We start from the raw sequence: 26,015 nt of genomic DNA on the forward strand, positions 1-26,015 counted from the left end.
GGCTTTATGCCTCAAAGAGTGAATATAACAAAGCATGCATAGTTTGTCTTCATCTTATAACTAGTACACTTTCATTACAATACATCATAAATGATCACCGTTCATCACACTACATCATAAGATCTAATACAGTTCATGTGGTCCAATTCTCAAGACATTTCCCTCAATCGGCTGTCTTGTATTCAGTTGTTCTTTTACTACCTGACAGGAGAAAAAACTCCCAAGAGACCCTCTTTGGGGAGAAAATTGGGAGAAATCCATAAAGGACGGCAATTCGCATCCATCCCCAGGTTTTAACATCACATTGTGACAGAATGTTAATGTGTACAGTGTTTATATGATTTACATGACTATACATTGTGTTTAATTCATATTACATTCACTTCATCTAACATGTTAATGAAATAAGTAATATCTAATAACACACAAACTACAATTTTAACATTACACACTATTACACATATTATAATTTCCACCACTAGGGGTGCACTTCTTGCTTAAATCCCTAACAAGTACCATTAAAAGTACAGTTTAAGTGCTACAATTTTACCGCAGATGGAAATGGAATGCAAATGATGTATTCATATTCTCGTTACAGGATACAATAACGTTCAGTTGCCTTTGTTAATATGACAGGCAATGCAGACATTGTACTCTGGTACAACTTTCTTTTCTGTGTAGCTTCACAGAGCAGAGCAGGTTGGAGAGTTATTTGAAATATTGGATTATACAACTCCGCCCCCCAAACAAAAAACAAACACACACACACACACACACACACACACACACACACACACACACACACACAGCTGTATCTTTTGGAGCATCAACAAATTGCCTCTTAACCCTCGTTCTCCCAGTTGGCTCCTATTAGACAAGTGTTCGTCTTATGCTTAATTAACCTCGTCTCATTTGAACTGTTGGGAATCAGTTTGTTTTGCTCTATGCTGCTGAAACGCATCACTCCTTGATGCTGCCAACTGCAATGGACATTTTTTGTATTTAATTCCCGTCAGTCCTTATCCTTATCTATTACAGACTCACCTTGTGCCACGAGGTCCCTGATATGTCTGAATACTCCTGATGAACCACCGCCTTCACCTAGTCCTCTAACTTTAACTCTCAGCGCTGTTATGTTCTTAGCAGTAGAGGGGCTCCCACGTAATTTCTCAAATTACTGCCTCTTTCACCTCAGCTGATACCTTCTTTAGTTTTATTAGTTTGCGCTGCACCAGTACGTCTGTGTTAACCTTTAAAGGACAGAAACTGCCGATGTGCGAGTGCGTTTCTTTAAGACGTGCACAGGCGAACAAGTTTTCTAAATGTTTATTTCAGTTTCAATAGAAAATGTTCAGAATTGCCTCTCCACAGGTTTAGAAAAGCAATGCCATAGATGGGAACAGAAGTTCTTGCCCTAATCAGAATGTTAATTAATCCTTTACACATGCATTCCCTCAAACTAAGATATGGGTACAGTACATCCAAACATTTATTTAATACAAGACCCTTTAAGCACAGCTGAGATGGAAAACAGCTGTTACTGTCAGTGAAGAAAACCTGTATGTGTCAGGTTTAATGTTGCATCTCTCTAATCCTCTCCATTTGAGCCCAGTCATTTTCTCTCCCTTCTTGACATCCTTTATTAACCGGGGACCGATTTATACCTTGTGTTGTTGCTAGATAAATCAGTCAATATGTTATGATTATCAGGATTAGAGAGCCTTGACTCTTTTTGCACATTTGTCGGTTTGAAGTTGTGTTTTGCTGTCGATTTAGTGTGAAATCTGAAAATGCCATTTCTTGGGGATTACCTTGTCAGAGAAAGTTTCTGACAATGTTGGGGGATTCAGGGCAAAGCTCAACTCTGATACTCTAGAATACAAAGAGGGAGGAAAGTGGGTGTAAGGAGTGTGCAGCACATTTCTATCCATCATGTCTGCTAACTACCTGCTTGTCTCCCTTATACACTGATGTCTGATTGCTTGTCAACTGGCCTTCAGTCGAAGGGTGTTTCCTTCCCTTTGTGAAATCTCACTTTCTCAGTGGTTTTGCTTGCCAAAATAATACTTTCCCATGTCTTTCCAGTGCAACTGGAAGGACCGCCAGCACGGGAGCCTTGTAAAATGATGGTTTGCATTTGATCAATACTCGTGGCTACACTGTGGTTTATTAAGCAGAATTCAGCAGGGACGGCAAAGCATGCACTAGGGCCTGAGTTGTTAAAAACTAATTTGGCCCTCTGCTTCTCTATGCTGGCATTGTTTGGCAAATGTACCAACCTGTGTGGACGTCAGTAACTGCCGTGCATGGGAAAATAACCAAAAAATAAAAATGTAATTCCATTACATTGTGTGTGTGTGCTGCTGCAATATTCACTCTATTTGCCATATGCCACATTCTATGGAGACAAATCCAGGCCAAAAGTGTGTAGACTTTTTCAGCTCTTCATGGACACCATGTTTTACTGGTATTTATGCTTAGTGGCCTAAAGAAATCATGTTTATTTCTTCATGAATCTACAGTAGAAGGACTTCATAGTCTGAGGGGTGTGCATTGGCAAAAATAAGACCATTCGATGTGTCTCATGATACGGGAGTTGCAATTTAAACAAATAACAGCTTCTAGGCTTTCTTTTATTTGTAATGTGCTGCTTGGCGTGGCAAGGATGCATCTCCACTCTCCTTGATCCCAGAGTTTGGGTTCTGTTTAGCAAATGGGTATTTTTAGAAAAAAGGCTGCTGCTCGATCCAGGTTTCCCCTGCCATTGAATTGGAGGCCCCCCCCCCCAGCATAAATTAATATTGGAGTGGAATATTAATTGTTTCTAAGCTTATAGCTTAGCTTTATGATTCAATACATGATTCAATATGAGAAATGTGTCTGCGATGAAAAGCAGCAGTGGCGATGCACAGGGCAATAAAGTCTATGATAAATAAATAAACAAACCAACGACTTCCACACACAAAAACGTGACGCTCTAGGTCGTCTTCGACAAAAAACGTTACTCCACCGATTGTTCTGGCGGTGAATTGCTCTGCAACACACGCAGGACTTTTAGAACCATGATTTGAAACGAGTGCGTCGACACAACTGCGCGTAAAGACGCATGCGCCAGCCTTTAGTCAAAGATCACATAAATATTCGGTTCCTTTCATGCTGCTCATGATCTTGAACTCCCTCTTATCCGTAATGTGAAAATGATTCCGATTATAGATGATTACTTTCCAAAGAAGTAAACTAACAAATTCATTTTCTTTGAATGCACATTGGTTGCACATCTCAATCTCTCATTATCTGGCTGAATAATGAGAGACACAATTACTGTGAGGGTCTGTGTCCATAAAGCCGCTTATCTTTTTTTTTTTTCCCCCAGCTGTTCCCAATGAGGAGAGCGTATTCGATTGCATGTGGCTGCCTAGAGGCTATATCTCTGCAGTGACTGCTTATAGTTAGAAATCCCATGCAGAAAACGACTTGTTATAAAGATCAGGACATGGAGAAATGGCTATATGTCAGACAATATCATAAAAACTGTAATATGACAGAAGGCGAAGCACTGTACGTGTGTTCTGATGGGGTTGTACAAAGAACCGTAGAAAGCAGCCCACATAGATCATGGAAAGAAAGTCGTTCATGTAGTGCTGGTTTAAAGAGGGAATATTTTGTCAAGATGTTTTTGTCACGAAAAACTTTTTGAAAATGTTTTTACTGGGTCGAATGGTAAATTGTCTGTACCTAATCAGCGTTTTTTTTTTTTTCTTTTTTTGTCAAGGAGCAATGTATGCATAAGTGTCTTTCCCAAGGACACATTGGCATGGCTCCCCAGCCTGAGAAACACTTCGTATGGACTCGGGTCACTTCTGTCTTTTTTTGTGCGACCATATAGTATACGTGTACGTGTATTTTTAAAACGTTATTTAACCTACAGCTCTAATATTTTAAGTAATAATCATACTTCATGTTAATTTAGAAATGGTGTTATGCCTTGCACTATTCGGCATATGATAATCTGTGCATCATGTGCAATGAAATGTGAGTAAAGTGACTGAGAGGAGGTTGTTTTTCAATGCTTTTCTCCACTCTGTACATTCTTAATTTAGCGTAATGCTAAGGTCTCAAAGTCTCATTTGCCTCAAGTTCTCAAGTACTCACTGGAGATCCTTCTCCAGTGAGTACTTGAGCTTCAGCTTCTCCACCGCTTTCGTCTGAATATTACTTTATTTTATTTATTGTTGCATTACAGCCCACGCCATATTGCCACCTTTTTATACACTGCCTTGTTGATTTATTTTACTTACTTACTCGACCCTGGCACCAGGAGTGCTTAGTGAGACCTTAGTTAGACCTGATGTTTTGGCAAAATGTCCTTGAGGGTTGTTGTATGGTTGCTGTTCGAGCTTCAAGGGAACAAGGGAACCAAAGTAACAGGATTGGGATGCATCCCCTGGAGTCATTATTTTATTTATTTAATATTGTAGTGGTTCAGTTACCTCCAGTATCATTTTTTAAACTCTAGACTCTGAAGATTCATATAAAGCAGTCATTCATTCATAAGCTGAGATGTAATTTGTTCTATGGTTGGGTGATATTTTATCACTTGTCAGGCACAGTCAGAGAGAACTGGTGATTGCTAATATATTTGCATTTGCATGCACCGCCTCAGTTTCAACTGGCTGTTTAAGTGGTAAAGCATTGTAAACTTTATTCAAGCGAAACTGTGATCACAAAACTCGCCAAACAAAAGAATCTCCAACATGCACCAACTGTAGTCATAGTTGACACAAACCCCAAAGAAGCGACTTTATATTGATCCAATCACAGATTACCAGTATACTCATGCAATGGGTGGACTCTTGAGTCAAGAGTGTTTGTTCAATTAAAAGAATACCTCTGCATTCATCTTTTCACCTTTCAGCCATGTTTTGCTCCAAATGGTTTCATATTTATAAATTGCTGCTGTTATCAAACCTTAATGCTAAAAGCAGCTTTGGGATATTACATACTTATGTGGACAATCTATAAAAAAATCCATTTGCCTTTTTAGCTCTAAAATGCTCAGACTGTAGCGTTGCACCTGGACCAGTGCCATGGAGAGTCACTTGACCACGACAACTTCGTAAAGAAGCCACAGTGCCAGATCATAACACCAAGCTCCCCACAGGGGTGCCATGGCAGGCTACAAGCTTTTTTACATTCTCGGGCTGGGATGTACACTGATAGGAGGCTGTAGTTTTATTTTTTAGCATTAAAGATTAGCCTTTGCAGCTGTGGGTAGCTTTTGTGAGGAAAGCATCATGCTGTATCCAGAAAACCTCTTTGGCACTGCATCATTAAGCCACAGAGAAATGTATGAGAGTCGGTGTCTCTCAGTCGGGGATCGTCTTTGACTGAAGCCTCCTATTCCCAAAGGGAGCTAGTGTGGTTACTGTGTGGTTTTGCACACTCCTATTGGGCTTTTTATGATAACAATTAATATAATTGATGGTTAAAGTACCGCGCCTTATTCCAGGCTTTCATTAAAGTCAACAGAAAAAAAGACATCAGATTAGAATTCATAAGGATTATTATATTTGTATTTCTGCAAAGTCTTCCAGATCTCAAGCCTCATTGGCATTCTATGTTCAGATGCATATCTCGTAGGGAGGGGACGTTTATTCAAATAAACGTAACATTTAATGAGTGGTCTCCTTGTGTGTTCTCTCTGTTTCATGAATTCCCCTTGGACCCTTCCTGAAGTTGAAGAGTATGCTGTTGAAGGTAAGACTGATGATTTACTTTACAGGCCCTCTGATGGCTTTACCTAATGCTGTCATCGGTGCTGATGCTGGCTGCTTGTTAATGCTGTGTGCCCTCTTTCTGGGGAGGAGCATTGCTACTTTGGACTGCGGTTATAAGTGACTTCAACGGGGCCTAAATTACAGTTTCTGAATAAGACAAAAGTGAAGGACTTTCAACCCAAATTATCTGCTCTAATTGCTTTTTTTTTGTCTTTTCTTTTACTGCTGGTCAACCTCTATATTTATGAAGATATGATTGTATATTATACTGAGGAATGTATTTATCCACTCAGAAAACTGGTAAAATATCAGGCCAGCGTGGCCATCTTGAGTTGGTTTACCATTCAACAAACTTTCACGTTTACACGGCCCTTGACAGGCCTCCTTAGATCTAGGGCCATGCACTAAACCGGTGGTGGATGGAGCGGACCTTGAGGATGGGTCAGAGGTTCATCCACTGGTTGAGGCCGTCAGGTTACTCTCAGATCGAAGTAAAGTGTTTCTTTATATAATGTGTTGCGTAGTGAACTGATGTCTAGGGTTGCATATTTTGGAGGTGCATTTCCTCTTTGCTGAGTTTGAGGTGATGGATTACTTATCACAGGGCAGGAGAAATCACTGACTAACGCCCTTTTAGCTCATATTTGTATTTCTTTCAGCCTAAAGGCTTTAAAACATAATTAGCTTCCCAAGTAGGTGTTTTTTATCTTCTGGCATATTGGAAGTGTAAAGCATAAGCCATTTGTGGTGCCAATTCAAAGTTGTCATCCCAAGCAGTGGACTTCATTTGAGTTCTGGTGTGTGTTTGCTATGTAGAATATGAACTGGTAGTGGCTGACATTCTCATTTTGTTCCCCCAATTCAACATAGATGCCCCGTACTGGCAACATGTGCCTACGTGTGTACATATCAATATGATTATAAGGGGTGTTGTAGTCAACTCCATGTCAGTACTGCTGAGACCCTTGATGGGAAAAGTGGGCAGACGTTCTGTCCAGACTAATGTAGAGTGATGTCGGGAGCAAGATACCGTTTTGGCAAAGGTGGAGAATGAGTAGAGGAGGGAGACAAATGTGGGTCATTTCAGTCTGACAGTTTTACTGTGACAAGAGGGAGGGTAGGCTGCTTGTGCGAGCGCTCTGTGTGCATATACGGACATATTTGCATTTTGTTTACTGGAAAGCCACTTGCACATCACCATCTATATACTAATAGCCAGGAATATCCTCAGCTTAAAAAATCAACATGGCAACGGTAGTAATCAAAGTTGCTGAACCGCTAAACTGGAGACTTCTAAACCGCATTCTACAAACTAATGAGTGATGCCACAATGACGATCTACACTTTCGACATACAGCCTATTGGAATGAATGATACTTCAGCTTGAATGTACTAAGCAAATGTTACAAAGAGCATTTCTGAAAAAAGCCTGTGAGCTGTAGCTGATAAACAAATGATCACAAAAAAAGAACCTGAGGAAGCATCTTTGCTAAGGCAAAATGCATTCTATTCATTCTGAAGAAAAGCCATTTTCAACTTGGCTCCAACTGACGGACGATGACCATGGACACGCCTGAGAGGAAAGTGGCTCTTATACATTTGGACAGTGATTGATCAAATCTCACTGTAGTCTGTGTGGATGGCTTCTGAGACAGGCTGATAGATACAGTGACCTGGTGCTTTGTTTTCGGTGAGGGACGTTTTGAGCTCCCCACGCAGATCTTAATCAATCTGATCAAGGCTAATGAACTTTTCTCTCTGAGCCACGTTCAGACCTCCAACTTAATCTCACCCCTGGGGGAGGGCGGTGACATTTATTTTTCTTCTCTCCAGTAGAAAAAATGAGTTTTGATGTTGGCTAGAGATACAGGATTATAGGTTTGCATCGGGCATGTACTAATAGGAGATTACTCTGGATCATCCAACCAGATTATGGATTTCAAATGTATTTGCACAGAAGAAATAAAAATAATCATTGAAACTTTGAATGTGTTCTAAATACAACAAAAGCAGAAAACCTAGGGAATCAAATATTAAATGTGCTGATGTCATTATGGTATTAACCTAGATTTAGTGACTTCTGGAACAACTTCTGGTGCTTGTATATGATCGTTCAATTACAACTGATGTTATTTTGTCTACCATTGGCTAAAAAGCAGAGCACCTGGTTTTGATCTTGCCAGAAAATGATAAATTGCAAAAGCCATTGGGAACACTAGGCATTTATTTATATAATTGCCTTGCATAACAACGCACTTTGTCCATTCTTTCCGATCAATACAGCTTAATGTGTATTTTTCCACAAACGCACAGGAGATTTGCAGTGTTCAAACAAAGCAATCGATTGTGGAAGATTGCGAGCTAGCTTTTTATTCACAAGCACTTGAAGGAATAGAATCGGCTGCAAATCAAAAACAACAAACTAACATGCAGGTACACACTGTAAACCTATTGGCTGCAAAAAAAGACCATGGAATGAAAGGGATTTCTATGGTGTCTTTGTACAGCTCTGAAATTGCTCAAGAGCCTTTGGACAGCGGGGTGCCTTGATGTTGCCTCTGCCTGCCCAGCCTCTGCCAGATGTTGCAGTGCGATAAAGCATTCTCAGGCCAAAGTCCAGCCATGCCTGTTCTCACAAGACGTTAATTTCACCCCACACAGCCCACACTCCTTTCTCTCGTTCTATTTTCCTGCTTTGTGATAACAAAGTCTAAAGGGATGCAGCGGGCATCCACTTGTGAGCAACTCCAGATGCTTCAGTGTCAACATGCGGGGCCACAGGCAATACTGTTGGCTATGATGGTGAGAAATGGATTGAACAACGCATAACCTGGAGCTCTAGTGTTGTCTAGTATTTGTCTGTGTGCGTGAAGAAGAGCATTCAGTGTGCCAGACTGGGCGGCTCTGAAGACAGGCACAGCACTGTGAAATCTTTCAATGGCCACAAATTCCCACGCTAAGCCCCTTTTTTAAAAATCCGGAATATATAGTCCGATTTGATTTAAGATTAAATTAGTTTGACACACGTTCAGAATTGAAGAACTTTGTAATGACTGAAGGGTTGCAGCAGCCTTTATGTGATTTGAACTGACCAAGAAACCAGGGTTTAGTATGGATTGAAATTTTCATCTTTTTTACATTAACCGTATAGTTAACATTTTTCCTGCTACCTAGGACACACATGGTGTGACTTAAGCATTTAAACTTTATTGCAACGCCATTGTATTGCAATACGCCTAGGGAGGGATTTCAAGGCTTTCTTCAAAGTACTCATTTCTCCTGTGTACTAACATTACAATTTGTTGTTTACTTTGTTTTCATTGCTTCAGAAAATAGAAACAAATGTATACAGTCTTAAAGCATTTCCTATTAGACTCTGCGCTTATGGGGTATTTTGAGTTTATATTGCTCCATTCTTCTTGCTTGGTTGTCTTCACCAACAAATTTATGCCCGGTCAGGGATACAATCTTAATAATACTCCTATTTCCGATTCCCTCCGCATCTATCACTCTATACGTTTCCTTTACCTTTATCCCCACACCTGTCTGGCCGTATCTCTGTCTCATCAATCTGCGTTTTTTTAGTCTTCTTGCCACCTATCTGTACTCTCGACACCTTCTCCCTTTCCCTTTTATTTTGTTCACTTTTTCATCTGGGTCATCTTCTTCCCTCTTAAACGTATAGGTTGTAGCTAAGAGGCTTATTGCCGAGATGCCACTGTAGGAAACTGAATTGCAGCTTTACTGGGTTATTGAAGGATATATAGAGTCGACTGTAAAAGAAAATACATCATAATGCAAGGTGGGCCCAGGTTTTCTTTACTGCTGCCCTCATTGTGAGTTTTTCACTGTGATATTTATATTCTAACTTCACAGCTATATGTAATGGAATTAGAAGAGGTTTATAGCCACGTAAGAATATATTCCATGGCAACTGTTGGCAGCCTTTAAGTCCTTAATAAAGCTTTGACCTGCTTTTTCTAAAGGCTCTTCATTTTTGACACTATCATAAATGATCATAGCATCTAATGAACAAAGTAGTTTAATCCACCAGCGCTAGGCTGTCTGGTGCTTTATAGGGAACATCTTATTAGTGCAACATGGGGAATGGGTGTATTTTATTGCTTGAGGAACTCAGACATGTCTGTCTATTCGGAATCTCTAATGTCAGTCCATAATCCAGCTACCTGGACTGACAAGGTCGTCACTTTCCTCCAGGCCCTTTGCAACTGTCCTATGCTCTTGCATGCAATCTAACCCTTTTCTAACTTTCTTAACCACATTTGTTATTCTCAATTCAAGACTGCCTCCTATCTTTTTTTTTTTTTCTCCCCCTCCAAAAAAAGTCCCATTATTTCCAGAGTTTTGGAACACACTTTGTCTACCAGCAGCCTTTTTAAATTAAATTTTGAAATGAAGCTAAGAGTCCATGCTGGCCAGGTGACGTATAAAAGTCCACCTTCTGCACTTCCGCCAGTAAATAAAAGCACTCCCCTGCACCTTTTTTTTTATTTGGCAGCCGGGTGGAGGTGAGTGCATTTATTTTCTTAGAACTTGCTGGGGTACAGGCACAAGATGGACTTTTATTCGGCATTTTCCCAAATGCAATTCTAAGAAAATAAAAGCACTTGCATTCACCCGGCTGCCAAGAAAAAAAGGTTGAGGGGAGTGCTTCCTGCCACATTTTTTTCCGTCGTGTGTGTGTGTGTGTGTGTGCGCGTGTGCGTGTGTGCGCGCGCGCGTGTGCGTGTGTTGTCTTAGCTAATTTGACTTGCCAGTGTTTCAGTGCACATATGCGTCTCGGTCTCAGTCCACTGCTTCATTCTGCAGATCATTTGCAGACCATTTGTTTTCACTGTCTAGTTTGGTTCTGGTCTTTATTTGTGGTCCAAGAATAATTTAGAAGGGCTCCCATTTTGTATGAAGAGCTGTTGGTGGCACTGGGCAGTGTGGAGAAAAGGGACTGGTAAAAGTGAGATCAATAGGCAGGTGAGATGAAAAGTGACCAATATAATAATGGAAATGTGTAATAGAGGTATTTTCTCTTAATCCTTCCCCAAGTCCCAAAATGGGAAAACGGTAACACTTGAGTGAGCTTGTATTTCCATTGAGGACCTCCCGTTGCTCAGATTATATTCCTTTGGGGTTCACTCAGGGTAGGATTGTAAAGGTTTCTTGTCTTTCCCTTGATTCTTAGTTGAGTGTGGCCAGCGAAGCTGAGCCAAACTCCTTATAATCTCTCAGGCTTCTTTGCCTTATTCTCTTCCGTTCAAAAGTTTGGCACGCATCTCCCACACCTTTGGTCGGAATTGCCTCAACATATTCTCAAACTGTCGGTACCCATCGGGAATCGTGTGCTATTATCTAGCTAAGAGAAATTACTAAGAAAAGTCTCCATAGCGCCCCCTAGAAAGTTGAAAAGTACCACACTACGCCAGTTTTTTCCCCCGATGTTCGATTGACTTGAAATTTGGCACACATGTGCTCTTGGACATGCTCTACAAAAAAGTAAATCACGGTATGTGTCGAAATGAGTGAGGAGTCCGTACGTTGAATCCAAGCCGTTGGTTTATTGCACAAACTTAAAACTTACATAGAGTCGTGTTTCTACTAGGGTTGTCACGATACCAAAATTATGACTTCGATACTATACCTGCCAAAATATTACGGTACCAGATACTTACGATACTACAAATAGGATAATGGAATATATTTATTTATGATAGTAATAAATAAAACATCTGTACCTGGTATCTGTTTGACTGTCTGTGGGATAAACAATGCTATATTTACTTGCATAGTTTGATATTCTCACATTCATATTTCCTTAACTAAAAATAAATAGGATTAGGTGAAGATCCACCCTCAGGCTCCACCAGCATGTAGCCTATTGCATCAAGTGTGTATTATTTGGTACAATTTTGTGTGCATTCTAACCTCATGATAATATAGGCCCACATGAGTGATATTGTAGGTTATTTTGCATGTATATATTTCTGCTGGACTATTCAGGAACTTATTTGGGGTGTTGCTTGATGTTTGACTGTGTTAGGAAAGTTGTTGTCAAGCTAGCCAACAAAGCTACAGGGCTGCCAACTCTCACGGTTTCCCTGTGTGACACGTGTGTTTCCATGTTTTCACACGCACTCACGCCACACATCCAATTTATTACGCAAAAAAAAAAAAAATCTGCACTGGTTAATCTAAACGCTGCATCTATAAACCGATTCGCTGCACGTAGCGTAACTTACTCCCCCCCGTCAGCCGTAGCTTCACCCCCAATGTCTCACTCCAAGGTTTAGTGAAAAGTATCCCTATAACATTACAAAGAAGCTGACTCGAGAGCACTTAATACTAGCATCAATATGCAAGCGTTTTATAACAATCTTGCTAATATTGTTAAGGCGATGTCTGCTAGCGGCTAAACTTACTTTGTTTATGACAAACTAGCAAGTCTACGATTTTCCAAACACAGTCAAACATCAAACAAGTGCAACACAAGACAAAGCAGACGTCCTCTTATACCCGGACATTTCCTCCTTTCGAGACCTAAAAAATGCGTCCGGGTAAAAGAGGACATCTGGTCACCCGAGCTAAGCTAGGCTTCAAGCTAGGTAACATGGTAACATGCTAGGTAACATGGTCACCCGAGCTAAGATAGGCTTATCTTAAGATAGGGAAGGATATGACGGCGATTTATAGTATCACTTTTGGGAGAGTCTTTTACATTACATTACAGGTCATTTAGCAGACGCGTTTATCCAAAGCGACTTACAATAAACTTTAAACCCATGGCTTTGTCACATTTTTGCCTGGGGAGCAATTAGGGGTTAGGTGTATGGCTCAGGGACACTTCGACATGGAACATGGGGCTGCCAGGACTCGAACCACCAACCTTGTGCTTCCCAGCACACCTTCTCTAACCCCTGCGCCACGACGACCCCCTTTTACTCCAGAGATGGGCAGTGACCTGCTTCGTGATTTTCGGGGCTGGCTCTAACCGTCTGGTGCTGACAGGAAGAGCTGAGCGCGTCTGTCGTGACATCAGACGTTCTGCAGGTGAGCCCAAAGCTTGGTCACAGGAAATATTTCTGATTTTCAGCAGATTGAGAAAGACGTCGGCCCCATCTCTGAGATTTCTCCATCAATTGTTTAGCACTGTGTACTGCCCTTTCTGCCAATCTGTTCCACTGCGGATACTCCGGGCTGCTGGTAACATGGCTGAAGTCATTTTGGCGAAATCCTTGAAACGCTGGCTCGTGTACTGCCTTGCATTGTCTGTGATGAGGGTGTGAGGCGCACCATGAACCGAAAAGTGTATTTTCAGGTTTGTGATCACAGCTGCTGAAGTTGAGTCACAGAGGAGGTCGATTTCATACCATCCTGAGTACGAGTCTACCAGCACCTGATATTGTTGTCCGTGCCACTCAAACATATCAGTAGCCACCGTGGACCATGGCAAGACTCGAACATTATTCCTTTAGCTGAGGCGTTAGCTTAATTGTCCGCTCCGCTGGAGACAAAAAATCACGTAGAACTCACAGGCGATAGATTTATCCCTCTTCTGACACCATGTCGAAATCAGTGAGGAGTCCGTACGTTGAATTCAAGCCGTTGGTTTATTGCACAAACTTATAACTTGCATGGAGTCGTGTTTCTACTGGCTACACCATGCTACTCGGCGGGGAGATGCTCGTACCCCGACTTCACCACGCACGCACACCTTTTCGAGTACGGTGTCCCGCAGCGTACACACGGAACGCGAACATAAACATTCAACAGAATGATCTACAGTATGCAAATCCGCCTAACTAGATTTACTAGTACTTTTCTCCATGCCCCGAAGAAATCCCGGCGTTTCTGAGGCATCCCCCACTCCATTTTGCCCGTCATCACACTATCCTCTTGGTCCGCCTCGAGCACTGTGTAGGCATTAGAGGTTCTGCTCTAGAGTGGTTTTAATCCTACCTTGCAGATAGATCCTTCTGTGTACAATTGGGGAAGTTTTCCTCCTCAGTGGCTCCTCTGACCTGCGGAGTCCCCCAGGGGTCAGTTCTAGGTCAGTGCATGACGCTAGCTAGAATTGCACTAGTAATAGCAGGATCTAACTGCTGACAAGTGGCTAAAACAGCCAGAGAAAATTGAGTGGGGGGACAATACGGTCGACGGCGGGGAGGGAGGCAAGGCACAAACGTTACGGCAGGGGGCGGGACGACGATACGGCGGAGGGATGGGGCTACGGCGGGGTGGGCGCTAACATGGCGCTAGCTAGCATTGCACTAAAATAGCAGGATGTGACTGCTGACAAGTGGCTAAACCAGCCAAAGAAAATCAAGTGGGGGGGACAATACGGTTGTGGGTGGGCAAGGGGGGGCAAGGCACGACTGTTACAGCAGGGGGCGGGGCGACGATACGGCCGACGGCGGAGGTGCGGTCTACGGCGGGGTGGGCTTTTGATGGCTGCATTTAACCTGTATTTCAGTGGAAAATTAGAGTAGATCAATGCATTTCTATTAGTCTAAAACGAAGAGATATGAATTCCACAATGCCCAGTTATAGATCTCATCACACAAAGCTTACAGTTAGGTCTCAATTTGTGCTGTAATTTAGTGCCATAACTGACATATCAAATGAAGAACGTTGATTTGAATAATATCCCAACATATTTTGGGTCAGATTTCAAATTAAACTGGATGAGTTTTACGAAGTGCATGTTCTAATCCAAATAATTGCTCCTTTATTTTGAGTAAAATAATTAATGCAGTTAAAACATTTTGACAGGAAAAATTCAGTTTTCATGTGTAAAAATGCATACATATTTTACAAATAAAATGCATCTCTGCAGGGACGTTATCCCTGGTTATTGAAACCACTTGTTTCAGCTGTATTCCCTTCTGTTTACGTAACTGTTGGGAAGTAAATTCATGTTAGGAATCCGATTACGTCAAGGTGGTCTAATGGTCTAATAATCAGTGACGTGCGGCGATGTCAGCAAGAGGGTAGGCACCGAGTTATGAAAGTCCGATTACCTCATTTGTTGTTGTTTCATATCAATATTACTATCTCTCGCTCGGTGGCGAACACACACACACACCAGCAGTCATTACTTGATTTGGTGGCGATAGCCGAGAAAAAAAGACCAGAACAGCGTCCGTTAGGGGCAGTGCTAGATGACAAAGTCTGGCCTCTCTGACATTATTGCTTAATTATTGCACAATGAATGAATTTCAGATTACGCTTACAACGTAGCTAGCGTAGTGACGTCAGCTGCGCAAATGTCCAGTAATATCTTGATTTTAATTGGTCCATGTGTGGCACAATAATGTTAATGCATATAAAATGCACATACATTTTTGACGTACGTGTTGTAGAAAACAGGATCGAAGTGCGCATGCGCAACATGCGCAACATGGGTTTTTTGCTTGTCGTCCGCAATGAATGGACGGTAAAAGCACTGCTTATTCTGCCATTTCTCTGTATTTATTTGATTATGTGTAACTGCTGCATTCATCATCGTAACATCTAAACCAGAGGTCTTCAACAGGAGTTCCGCGGAGGTACTACAGGGAGGGGGTCGCACAACTTTAAATGTCTTGAATTGTATTTATTGTCTTTAAATACACATATTAACATGATTCCAACATATTGTAGCGAACGGATAAATTGACACACACACATTCAGCTTCCCAGCAGCTCTCTCAAGCTGGGCACCGGTTCATTCGCAGCATGCTTTCTTTCTGGACCCTGAGTGTTTTCCTGCCCCACCCGTTTCCCCAAATAGGTGATGGTAGCTTTACCGAACTCACATTTAGCCAAATTCAACGTGAGGTTGGCTTGTGCGAGCCTGCTGAAGACTTGCTCCAAGATGCGCAGGTGCTCCTCCCACGTATCTGTGTACACAATCACATCATCTAAATATGCGTTACAATTACTTACCCAACATAACAGCGTGTTAATTAAACGCTGGAAGGTGGCTGGTGCATTGCACATGCCAAACGCCATTAACTTATACTGTGCAAAATGATCGGGAGTAACAAACGCCAAAATAACAGCTGCACGGTCAGTCAAAGGTACTTGCCAGTACCCTTTTAACAGGTCAAGTTTGCTTACAAACTTGGCATTCCCCAAATTGGCAATGCAATCTTTCATTCTCGACAATGCATACGAGTCGCGCAGTGTAACAGAATTTACTTTACGGAAATCGGTAATGAAACGAGGAGAGCCGTCGGGCTTAGCCTTTACAATACATGGTGAACTCCGCGAACTAGAACTGGGTTCAGCAAGCCCATGTTCAAGAAGATATTGCACTTCCCCCTTCATCAGTTCTCGTTTCGTTTGGTTCGCCCAATACGGATGTTGTTTTATTGGACACGGGTCGGTCGGCTCAACATCATGTTTTACTACAGTTGCGGCACATCACTAAATGCGCCGGTCGGTTTGAATTGTTCGACAAGGTCGATTTACATCCTGTTGATGTTCATCAGGTAAATGTAGTAGCCGGGAAGGTAACTGTGCTATGGTTTCGGAGTTAGGGAGTCGAGAGCCCAACTGGACTGGATGACGCGGCCGCAAATCATCACAGTCGTGAGGAACCGCAGGACCAGTTACGATCACAGCGGCGCTCCGAGGAGGCAACACAGTGAGGGGCGGCTTTGGTTTGTCCAACAGACAAGTGTTTTTATCACTTTCTCTACGTTGGTACAATTTGAGCATGTTGATGTGGCAGACGCGCGTTTTTCTCCTTCGCTCAGGAGTATTAAGAATGTAGTCTGTGTCACTGAGGCGTTCACGGACCTCATATGGACTGGTAAATTTAGCTGAGAGCACCGAAACAGGTGTAGGCAGTAACGGCAACACTAAATCACCCGGTTGAAAACAGCGAGTTACTGCAGAACGGTCATAGTGACGTTTCATCACTTCTTGCGAACCTAAAAGTGACCTTTTAGCGAGGGAGTTCGCAACATGCAGCGGCTCACGGAAGTGGCTGACATAATCGAGTACAATTTTTGCAAGAGACGATTTAAGCGACAGGAACTGGTCATGTAGGGTTTTTAGCGGGCCACGGGGTGTGTGTCTAAACACTAGCTGAGCAGGACTGAAGCCCAAGGACTCCTGAATGGCTGCAAACAAAACAAACTGAACCCCGTCATCCCAATCAGTTCCGTTTTCCAAGCAGAACCTACGGAGCATAGACTTGAGAGTCTGATGCCATCGTTCCAGAGCCCCCTGGGACTCAGGATGATAGGCTAAAGAAACAGCATGCTTAACATTTAGTGTGCTAAGTACCTGTTTAAATAGTTTGGACTGAAAGTTGGTACCTTGGTTCGACTGAATTACTAGGCCGAAGGTAGAGAAGAACTTAGTGAGGGATTTCACTATCGTTTTGGCCGTAATGTTACGAAGTGGGATCGCCTCAGGAAAACGAGTCGCCGCGCACATTATGGTGAGCAAATATTGGCTTCCACCTTTCGTGCGGGGTAATGGACCCACGCAGTCTATTGTCACCCAATCGAATGGCTCTTCTATTATCGGAATAGGATGCAGAGGAGCAGGAGGGATTGTTTGGTTCGGCTGACCTGATACCTGACACATGTGGCAACTACGGCAGAACTTTGCCACATCCGCTTTCAAACCTGGCCAAAAGAAATGTTTTAGCACAAGCTGGTAGGTTTTTGTGACACCCAAGTCCCCGGACCATTTACTTTCACGTGCTACGGACACCACATGTTGTCTATACCCAGTAGGCACCACGATCTGGTACACGACATTCCAATCAGCATCCGTATCGGGGAAAGGGGACCACCTGCGAACCAAGACATCTTTATCATAAATAAATGCTACATTTTCCACACTTGCTTTATCGTTGTCCATCAACACCCTTCTGAAACATCGCTGTAGTGTTGGATCCTCTGTGCGTTCGCCAGGCGCCCACGCGTAATTAGAAGCAACACTGAGCCGGATGGATCGCCTGTGTCAACCTCAGCCAGAGGTTGCACAGCAGTCGACTTCTCTGCTTCTTCAAGCTCAGTCCCACCTGAAAACATTGGCATAAGTATGCTGTCAGTTAGTGAAACCTCTTCATTTATTTTTATCTTCATTTTGAAGCCGTGCTGCACACGCGTGAGTACACATTCCGGGAACATTGGAGAATTGGCCACATGATCTGTGAGGGACCAAGGTGAATCCAGCACCTCTAACGTAGGAGTCACCTTACCTCCTGTAATATCATTACCCAGTAAAAGTACAATACCTTGAATTGGCAGAGCGGCACACACAGCGACAGGAAAGACCCCCGTAACTAACTCAGACTCAATGTGAACGTGATACACAGGACGAGGAATGTAGCCCATCTCAATACCGCGGAGCACCGAACCCACAAGCTGATTGTTCAGAAAAGGGTAACGCTGACGCCAAAATCACCAATTGGGAACATGCGGTGTCCCTTAACACCCGCACAGAGCGCTGATCCTCAGGCATGCCAGTGAGTGAAATGTGTGCGTCTAAAACAAATGGTTTGAAGCAAGAGTCAAACTCCTCGCCGTTTTCAATCTGTCTTTGTACTGAGGCGAGATTTAATCAAGCCGATGCCCTTAGGCTGGGAAAACCGCGAAGATTGTTCTTTACGTTTTAACGCTGGACAGGCAGCAATAACGTGACCTCCCAGATGACAGTAGAAACATTTCCTCTCCGCTTTTTCTACACCTGGTGTTTTGCGGACAGAGGGGGGGGAAACAGGTACTCAACGTTGTCTGTCAGGAAAAGGAGCAAAAGTAGTTCTGTGGATCAATACATACTCATCAGCTAACGTTACTGCTTATTTAAATATACAACAATTCTCGTAGGGAATTGAAGTTGTCGGCAGAACAGGCAGTGGACCACTTATCAAATAGCACACCCTTCTCTCGGGCAAACTCAATATAAGTCTGATTTTGTGACTTTCTATGACTCCTAAACTTCTGCCGATATGCCTCAGGGACGAGTTCATAGATGCGCAGAATAGCAGACTTTACAGATTCATAATTTAAACTCTCTTCTAAAGAGCGCGCTGCCATGGCTTCCTGGGCTTTGCCGTGGAGTTTACACTGCAGCAACAGGGACCAAACTCCAGTCGGCCACTGCAGAGCAACTGCAATGTGTTCAAATACACTGAAGTACAAGTCAACCTCAGATTCCCGGAATAACGGCACTAAGGCAATGTGTTTGCTCATGTCAAAGGCCGTGGAAATTGGACTAGTAGAACTTTGGGTGGAGGAGGTGGTAGTTGACGTACCTGAAGCAGTAGCAGGCAGGCTCCCCGACGCCTGAGAGCTATCAAGCTCAAGCTTCCGTAGCTTTACAGCCGTATCAGCCTCTACTTCCAGCTTCTTCATTTCAAGCTGAAGTTCCATGTGCTGTTTCCGTTCCCGTTCTTGAGCCTCAAGCTGGAGACGGGCGAGGCGAACCTTCACACGGGCCTCATCTCTGGAACGAGCACTGCTTTCTGGGGATGGATCATAACGTGGCAGTGTAACGGGCGTCTTTAACCCTCCACCTACCTCGCCGTCCAACCCTGGAGCCTACGTGTGCTTTAAGGGCCCACACACCCTTGGTCTCTGCTGAGACAGCCACAGGAAGCGTTTTTAATTCTGCCAGCTCAGGTATCTTTATCAACCCACTCTCCACCAGGTTAGCAATAACTAACGGTTCAAGATCTCTTTTCAATATAGTTTTAGTTACCGGAATCTGGAAGTGACTCGCTACAAAAAGCAACTCATCTTTTCTACATAGATTAATTTGTTCAAGAGTTGGATTGGCTAGGAATGCCTCCAAGTCAAAACGCTCAGAAGCCATGACACCAAATCACCTGCTGGACCAGATTGTGTTCACTTACCCTCTTCCACTAAATATCCTTTTTCCCCATAATCAATTTAGATCCCGGACCTCTCGCACCCCAAGCGAGAATCATACCCCTAGACCAAGTCATTTATAATTCCCCTACCTCGGATGATCAGTAATGATGTGTAACTTTTTTAGCTGCTTTTAGCTTTATGGTTAATTGTAAGGGGAATATGACGCAATATGCCTCTGATTGTGTCCTCATCCTTCCTATTGCTCCTTTAAAGTGAGGTAACTGGAGTTTATTGAAACGTTGTTGCAGTGTTTCAGGCTATATATGTAGTTTTTTGCTTTGTCCTGATTCAGAAATAATATGATACATTGTTGCAGATTCCCCTTTGTTTGGTCTGTGTTCACACTGCAACATTTAACAAACTCCACGCGTGACCAAACTTTTCTGTTATTGGTTTTAATTTTAATGCAGCTATAAATACTTTATTCTTAAGGGTGCATGAACCCAGTTGGGATGTAGAAGGGGGTGCGTGGCCTGAAAACTTTGGGAACCGCTGTTCTAAACTCTTAGAACTCTTAGTTTGTCGAGCCAAAATGTCTCTCAGTTGCATAATTAAAAACTAAGCACCGATTGAGTGCTTTCTTCTTATGAAGGAATTAATCATTTTTATCTTTGGCACAGAAATGTAAAACCATCTTGACAAGACAGTCATGTAATTACATTGCAATTTCATAATTGTTCACTTTTATGTCGCAGCACTAGTTGAAATTATAATTAAGGGGAACTTCAGGTTGGCTTAAGACATCTTGTACTGAAATATCCTGCATTTCAATTTATTATGCAAAAATCACCAAGTCAACACCAGAACAATGCATGTATCCATTTATCATAACCAACATCATGCCATACCAATGATTAAATCCACATTTCTAGCCTAAGATCTTTTTGGCATTGATTAAAGTAAATGTTCGCAAAATTATTTTTAATCAATGCTTGATTAGTATTTACTTCTGTAAGAGACCTTGCTCTTTGTGGCATCCTGTGTAACTTTTCAGACTATTTTCGGATAAACTAAACCGACATCTGTGAGAAAAATACTAATAGTCCCTTTTCCAACATCTCAGCCGACAAGGGTCCGCTGTCTTTTTTTCTCTGCGGTCAGTGTGGCTTTACCGCTATGATTTGTTAGCAGAAACACCATAAATTGTGTGCAGCAGATGCTATAAAGCCTCTCCTTATGACTGTTATTTATTTATCTGTCGCCCATCTGATCCTTTGAGGGCCGGAGAAAAGAAGCTCTGATGCCACAGGCCTTCAGTACTCACGGGGCTGGCTTGGGCCTGGCCTTCTTGCCTTCTCAGCTTCTGAGTATTTTGGAGGGTGAAAAGAAGGGACTGCAGGCAGGATGGGGCCTAAAGGGTGATGAAGGTCAAGGAGAAAAGAAGTGAAAAGAGAAGAAATGTGTAGTGATGGGAAACTAGAGAAAAGGCATAGATGTGAGGAAGACTGTGAGGAGGCAAAGTCATCAAACCAGTGGGCTTTTTGAGTTGGAGCGACAGCCTAGATACTTCACTGTTCATGACTGTTCAGCTAGGCCAGGTTTCATTTTGTCAATATAGCCAATGCCAACTATGAAGTGATATGCACACTATGTGGCCATTCCGCCCAGTGAGTGTGCTGTGGGGGGGTGTCGCTATGAATCTGACACACCCGTGGTTTTCACAGTATCTCTATTTGTTGTTGTAAAATTTGCTGCAGCCCCAAGCTTTTGGCTTTCATTGTAAAACATGGACTCACAAATCATCAAACCCTTAATATGGTGCACATCACTAGACCATGCAGAATGTGCCCCACATTGATTTGGATAACGAGATTACCAAATGTTCCTACAAATACATCTTCTGCTATGTTCTTTGCGCCCGCTTCTATGTGACACCATTTCCATTTGAAATTCAGAACATGAGTCCTTAAATAATCAGGTCAGTGCAATTTTCACAATTGTTTGCCATCAGTCATTCAAAATGAACTGGTGGAATGCAAGTGATTTACCCGGTGCCACAAGGGGCTGCTAAACTAAAAATACTGCATCATATTGTAGCAATTTTCCCTTTGCAGGTTTGCCCATGATGCTAAAAGCAAGACAACCATTTGTTTTCACGGCATGACACTTGAAACTCATTCGATCCCCCAGAAGCCCTTCCTGCCTCTCCTGTCTTTTTCTGACTTGAGACTGACACACAAAAAGACTTACACCTGTGGAGAGTACTTCCACGTTCCACGTCACTCTGTAATAGTGTGTGTGTGTGTGTGTGTGTGTGTGTGTGTGTGTGTGTGTGTGTGTGTGTGTGTGTGTGTGTGTGTGTGTGTGTGTGTGTGTGTGTGTGTGTGTGTGTGTGTGTGTGTGTGTGTGTGTGTGTGTGTGTGTGTGTGTGTGTGTGTGTGTGAGAGTGAGAGAACGACAGTGTTTGTGCATGAGCAGGGCCCGGATTAAGCTGTCACACAGGCTGTGAGTGGTCCCAGATAGGCTGATCAATGTGGGGCCAGCTTGCAGATAATGAAGTGGTTAGGTCTTCCCTGATGCCTTTTAATTGAACAAGTGTCACTGGCTCGGCCCATCTGGACTGAGAGCAACTTGGGAATTGGGGGTTTGCATGTACACCGTGGTCTGAATGGCTGGTAAGGAAGAATAACTTTAGAGCCTTGTGACCCTGCGCATAGTTGGTAGCTCCATGTGGGAGCATAAACTAGCCTCATTAATCTTTTGGCTCAGTGTGCACATGCTGTACTGTAAATGTAAGCTGTCTCAAAGGAATTACATTGTGTTCAGTGATGTGTCTGTGTTGGGTAATCCAACATGGGCAGTGAAAGGGGTTCTCATTTGCTTATATTTCATCTAAGTCATTATGGTTTGTCCAGTTTTCGTGTGAAAATACCTTGTCCCTATCTCAAGCTCTCAGGAGCCGTGCATGTGAACAGCACTGCTTGCTGCAAAAAGTTTGTTGAGCCACCGCCTCTTGGAAGTTCAACAAGTAGAAGGAAGCTGAATGTGCGGTTTTCTTAGTTCTCTTAAAATATGAAAATAGTGCAGTGAGTGAAGGAACATTTACTTACATCCTAGAGAACCAAAGGCATAACCATAAACTGCCTCAGGGTATTGCTTCTGCACGCATGGTGAATTTATTACAATGGGGTAATTCTTGAAGCAGGTGTTTTACGGTTTTAATTCTTTACCACTGTCAACGGCCTTATTTTTAAATTCGCAGGCACTAGAGAGCAAGCTGAACAAATCAACGCCTTAAGCGCGTCGCCCCTGTTGAATAAGATAAGGTCAGAGCTCCTCTCCGGGTTTAGAGGATACAGAGCAGCTCCCATCTGGACACTGGCAAATCTCCCTGCCTCCGCTCTCAAAGCCAAGTCAATGAAGAGACCTTCTACCTGCCTCATCCGTGTTTCTTCTCTCCGTCGGAAAGAGCCCCTCTAGACTATTCATGAACTTCGGCAGGCTGTCTGACCTTTTGGCTGAAATGTTAGGGCAAATTAGTTGTCAGAGTGGTGGATGTGGCAGCTATGTTAAGCCATAGCCGCTGTCCTGTACACTTTCACCTCTCTTACTTGTTTCCCCTTTTCACAGGGTACCTGCCCTTTTGCCTGCTGTAGTGCTAATCCCACAACCAATACCACCATAGACAGGCATTTCTGTCTCGGTTACTGTCTTCTGATTATTCACGCATGATCTTAAGTTCAGCATGAAGAGGCAAATACGACTAAGACTAAAAACAACCATTCGGTCCCTTCCCACTGGTAGTGTCTCCTCCCAACTGCAGTATCAATATTCATTAGGTCAGTCCTTTTAACTTGGACTTAACAAAACAACTATACAGCCGTCTGCCATGTGTCCTTTGTGAATCACTGCCCTAACTCTGTTAATGGATCACGCATCCTTGAGTTACTATCAACCACTTTTAGCTTGAATACAGCCTTTCATAATGAGGCCAAATGCAAGCAGCGCCCTTTTAGTAAGTAAACATTAAGCTCGCTGAGCCGCTGTCCCAAAGACTCGATGCATAATCATTAACTTACATAATGGCTTTTTAAAGTAAACAACACTGCATTCAGCAAACATTATTCTGTATTGTAATTGGCTGCTTGATACGGCTGTGCGTGTGCGTTTGTTACTCTCACTGAACTTTTTCAAAACGTCAAACGAGCAAAAGTTCATAGTTAAGTACAAGCCAGTATTTCCAAGAGACTACAACTATGAGTGGATTTGTACAACATTACACTCTGGATGTATTATCTTTTTTTATGCTGCTTGATTTTGTTTCCTGGATAGTAGACCAGAGGCTGGATAGCAACGTGGCAATGGAGGAGCTCTGTAACGCTCAGGCTTTTAGCAGCTTTGCATTCTGTACTAGATAGAGACACACATTGGATCATCGGCCCAGATACAGGGAGGTTTTCTGTCCTTTACTGATGATTAAAAAGGCCCTTGTACCCACATTTCCCTTCTACTTGCCAATTTGCCCTCGCTCTGAACTTGATCTTTTCCTGTGGTTTGGGGCTTGAATTGACCCCCTCTCCAGAGAGAGCACTTGCCTCAACTTTCTGACCTTAGCTTGACACTAATCCTAACTTTTTGAAGACGAGCAAAGATGAAGTGCTTTTTGACGGGTTAGTTGCTCTGGTGATTTTTTATTTTTATTTTATTTTCCTTCCATGTTTGTGGTTCATGTGTGTCTTTACTCTATGGGTCGCTGCATGCTACACCTGAGCAATATCTGTCTGTTTACATGTTTGCAACGAGCTCCAGCCCCTCGTTTACCTTGAGAGGAAATCTATGGCAGTGTTGTAAACGTATTGCTAAGCAAGTGGATTGTAGGCCTGCTAGAATCATTCCACCCAGCACTGACGGCACCACTGTCATCTGAGGTCAGCTTTTTTACCACCCGGTAACCCTTAGCAGCACTGTCACTAGTAAAGACGAGGGCATATATTTTCCCTCATAACTGTTAAAATACATTTTCTCTTTAAATGTGTTTAAATGTGACATATTCTCAGGGGAAGCGCGGTCTCGTTATTTTTTTTAACCATGCTTCTTTTTTTAAATCATTTTTGAGACGAACACAGTTACCAACTCTCAGCGTCTCCTCCGAGCGAGCAGGCGAACCAGCCAGTGTTTACACTTCAGGTACAGTCGCCATATGACATCCCACTTACCCTTGCCGTTTACTGAAGGCTTTGATTAAGTGCCATGATGGAAAGCATCAACATCCATTTCATCTATATTTGATAGATAGATTACACACAACAGGAGAAAGCTGTAATCAACATTCACACATACTGTGAATAATTATCTACCCAGATAATAACCTGTTTATGCAAGCACAAAACAAGGTTGGTTTATAAAATATAAAAATAATCTCATTCGTGCCTATGATGAAAAGAACTCTGATTAGGTAATAGCATTACTGATTTCCTGTTTTTATCATTTGGCTTGCTCAGTCCGCCCCTTGGTCTCTTAACTAATGTTATTAGCCGGCTCCACAGAAAAAGCCTTTGTCATCTTCAGAACAGCAGCACCATAATAAATGTATCAACACAAGAACCCAGCCCACTGTCATTTGACTGCAATAATGATATCCCATAATAACCGAGCAAGTGTCAATTTTGCACTCTGCTCACACGTAGACTCAACAGAGGGGTAGATCGTGTCTGCACAGAGCTGTGTTATGCTCAATTTCAGAGTCACCCTGTAAACCCTAGATTTTATGAGCTGGACCCCATTTCTGCAGGGCAGCGCCACATTAAAGAGAATGTGAATCCACAAATGAGGTCGGCACAGCGGGCCGTTACATTAAGGGCAAAGGAATCATACTGTCTGACTTCTACTTATTGCAAATAGCACGTTGCATATATTAGCATATAGAAATTGAGACTGATTATTAGAAATGATGTATCCGAACAGGGTCACATTGACACTGTAACATGCACTTTTCAGTGTATTAGGAAACTTAGCTAAAAGTAATCCAATACAACAGTTCTCCTTTAATTCCGTCCTTAATGAAATGCAGTATGTCTTGTATTGCACAGATTCCATTTGTCTGAGCTAGGCATACATTACATATTAGAGTCCTTTAAAACTTAATTACACTCGTTTTCACTCAGCAGCAGGGGATGTTATTTTTTTTATTGAATAGACATGTGAAGCACTAGAGTAGTAGCCCTTATACTTGATTCTTTAGTAGCTAAATAATCAATATACTGAAAGTCCTGTTTCAAACATTTGGAATCACAACCTTAAATTATTTCTGTGAGAATGCAAACAATTGTTCGACTTTTATGTCAGTTTTTAATTCTCGTGAAGCGATCAGCTAATGAGATGTATCATTAAGTTTGATAGACCAGTTACA

General features: G+C 42.6%; 1 protein-coding gene across 13 annotated transcripts in view; it reads left to right on the forward strand.

The window, feature by feature from the left end:
- nrxn2b (neurexin 2b) overlaps window positions 1-26,015 on the forward strand; it is a 551,159-nt gene that overhangs the window by 99,878 nt on the left and 425,266 nt on the right. For all 13 annotated transcript variants that reach the window (XM_078105711.1, XM_040180539.2, XM_040180546.2 and 10 more), the window contains one exon: window positions 5,737-5,757. In XM_078105711.1, the coding sequence (XP_077961837.1) occupies window positions 5,737-5,757 (21 nt within the window). The remainder of the gene's footprint in view (window positions 1-5,736; window positions 5,758-26,015) is intronic.

The sequence above is a fragment of the Gasterosteus aculeatus genome, chromosome 7, assembly GCF_964276395.1.
Source record: "Gasterosteus aculeatus chromosome 7, fGasAcu3.hap1.1, whole genome shotgun sequence".
Taxonomy (NCBI): Eukaryota; Metazoa; Chordata; class Actinopteri; order Perciformes; family Gasterosteidae; genus Gasterosteus; species Gasterosteus aculeatus.